This window comes from Triticum dicoccoides, chromosome 4A, assembly GCF_002162155.2.
Source record: "Triticum dicoccoides isolate Atlit2015 ecotype Zavitan chromosome 4A, WEW_v2.0, whole genome shotgun sequence".
Classification (NCBI taxonomy): Eukaryota; Viridiplantae; Streptophyta; class Magnoliopsida; order Poales; family Poaceae; genus Triticum; species Triticum dicoccoides.
The window spans coordinates 38,980,954-38,983,387 of NC_041386.1; the positions used below are offsets into that span (position 1 = coordinate 38,980,954).

The 2,434-nt window shown below is 47.3% G+C and overlaps 1 protein-coding gene across 1 annotated transcript in view; it reads right to left on the reverse strand.

Moving 5' to 3' along the window:
• LOC119284838 (activating signal cointegrator 1 complex subunit 2-like) overlaps nt 1-2,192 on the reverse strand; it is an 8,453-nt gene extending 6,261 nt beyond the window's left edge. Inside the window, exon 1 of the mRNA XM_037564006.1 lies at nt 1,744-2,192. Within this exon, the coding sequence (XP_037419903.1) occupies nt 1,744-2,125 (382 nt within the window). The 5' untranslated portion in view covers nt 2,126-2,192. The remainder of the gene's footprint in view (nt 1-1,743) is intronic.
• Nucleotides 2,193-2,434: the final 242 nt, after the last annotated feature.

Genomic DNA, 2,434 nt, shown 5'->3' on the forward strand with positions numbered 1-2,434 from the left:
CAATGCAAAAACATGAGTATTTAGAGGTGTAAATTGCTACAAATTATCTCATGTAAGCCTCCCACAAAAATTTCCTTCAGAGGTTGGCACAAGGCTGGGGGGGCAGCGGCCCCCCTGGGCCTCAACATAGCTCCGCCAGTGAATACATGTATTCATCAGCTTTATTTTATTACTGTAGATACCCATTCAGAGAAGATGCAAGGAACCACATGCACATAGCTTGATAGCTATCTAGTGTTTGATAGTGAAAAATAAAATTTGGAATTGTTGAACATCTGACTAGTAAACTTACTACTTGAGCCAGTGCAATTCATCTGTGCCAAAGTAAAGTTATATATGCACCACAGACAGCAGTTTTGCTGATATATGGAAGAAATCAATCAAGCATTTAAGATTGCAAACATAGTTCAAAAAGGCGCTATTAGGCGCTCGCCTAGGCGCGCTTAAGCTCTGGGCATTGGCCCTAGGCGCTCAAAAAAGCGGTCGGCCAGGTCCTCCGGTGAGAAATCAGCGTTTCCGGCAAGGAATCACGTTTCTCAGGCAAGAAATCAATCTCCCCGTCGACGATTTGACCTCCCCTGCAAGGATTCATCCTCGTCGATGAGGATTCAACCACTCCGATGACAAATCGACTGATTCCGGCGGGGAAACGAGATTCTCCGGCGAGATATTGAGCTTCACTCGCTGGTTCCCATCGGTGTAAGCAAGGGACAGAGGAAGAGGGAGAGAGGCGGCATCATGCAGCAGGGGAGAGAGGACGAGGGGGAGAGGCGGCGTGAGGAGGAAACCTAGATTTTCTGTCGACTGTGCACCATATTAAAGCTTTAGTAGGAGAATAGGAAGATGGGCCTGTGATTTAATGGGCTAGGCCAGCCCATCTAGCTTATTCCTTCATGCTACAGTACAAGCGCCTAATCACACCTAAGCTAGAAAAGCGCAGGTAGGTGGCCAAACGCATAATTAACGCCTAGCGCTTTCTCGAACTTTGATTGCAAATAAACTTCCAGATCAAGTAGCCAGTACAGATAAGATTTTCAACAACTTAGCTGGGATATTAACTAGATTCCAGACATAATCAGAAATATAACTAAATGCCAACTAACCACTCAATATATCTATATGTGTAAGCCATGAACCAGTTAGTTGAATTGACCACAACACTTCTCCAGATCACAACCCGTTGAGAAGTTTAATATGCATGTTCACAATAGGCAGGAAATATAATATATCATAAGTTAATAAAAATGCAGGCGGTATTTAAAAAATGCCAATCAATTTGTTAAGCAAGCTATCAAAGCTATACTCAGGAAAGCGTGTAACACTCCTGTCAATAAGATATGTACGAGTTCAAGCAGGACTGAATCCTCAATTTAAGCCACCATATGTGCTATACATTCATAAGTCAGTGACAGTATACTAAACTACTAGATCAAAAGTTTGTGATAAGAACCACTACAAATCCCTACAATCAAAGCGCTCAACCATTTATAGTGAATTGTAACCATCTGAATAAGTAGATATTCGCTGTAGTTTCATGCTATATCCATGGCTTAGCAAATTACAGAGACAACAAAATGTATGCATAAGAATTCGCACTAAATTGCATTCGAGCAACTGTTGACCAGACAAGCAAATCGAATGTTGAAAGGCCAAGCTCCCAAGCTTCCGGTTCAGGTTCCCAATCCAAAAACTAAGGTTTATGATTTGCATCCAATGCACATAGGAGTTGTGTTGTATGGTTACCCTGGCGCCAGAACTCGCGAGGCTTGGCACGGAGGAGCGACGCGAGCGCGTCGTTGAGGAGGTCGACGACGGCCTGCGACTCCTGGGCGTCGAGGCCGCCGAGCCCGGCCGCGACCGCCTCGTCGTGCGGCAGGTAGAACACGAACCCATCTGCCGCTCCGCCGCCGCCGCCGCTGCTGCTGCCGGCGCCAGATGCAGACGGGGCGGCCGATGATCGGAGGGCGGTGGTGAGCGGTGGTGGGGGCGAGGGTTTAGGAGCGCAAGGGGCGGCGGATTTGGGGACGTAGCGCTGCTGCGGCGGTGGCTGCTGTCTCGGCCCGGGGTTGGGAGGGCGGCGCTGGTAGGAGGGTTTGGATTGGTGGGCGGGCGGCGCCGACGACATGGCTGGATCGGGGGGAGGAGGAGATGCCTTCGGTAACGGCGTTGGACTGGGGAAGGCTTGATGAGAGGGGAAAAATTAATTTATAGAATTGCCCTAGTCTAAAAAATGAGTGCATATAAAAAATCTGAGTGTGGTATTGTTTGATCTTTGTCGATTTTACTTGTTATAAACACATTACAATCACAGTAGATGCTTATAAACATATGTCACTGGGGTTATCTTCCCTCACTTGCCATGACATACACGTTGTTTGGACCAACCCGTCACCCATTCACATCACCATCCTCTCTCTCACGCGCGCCCTTATCT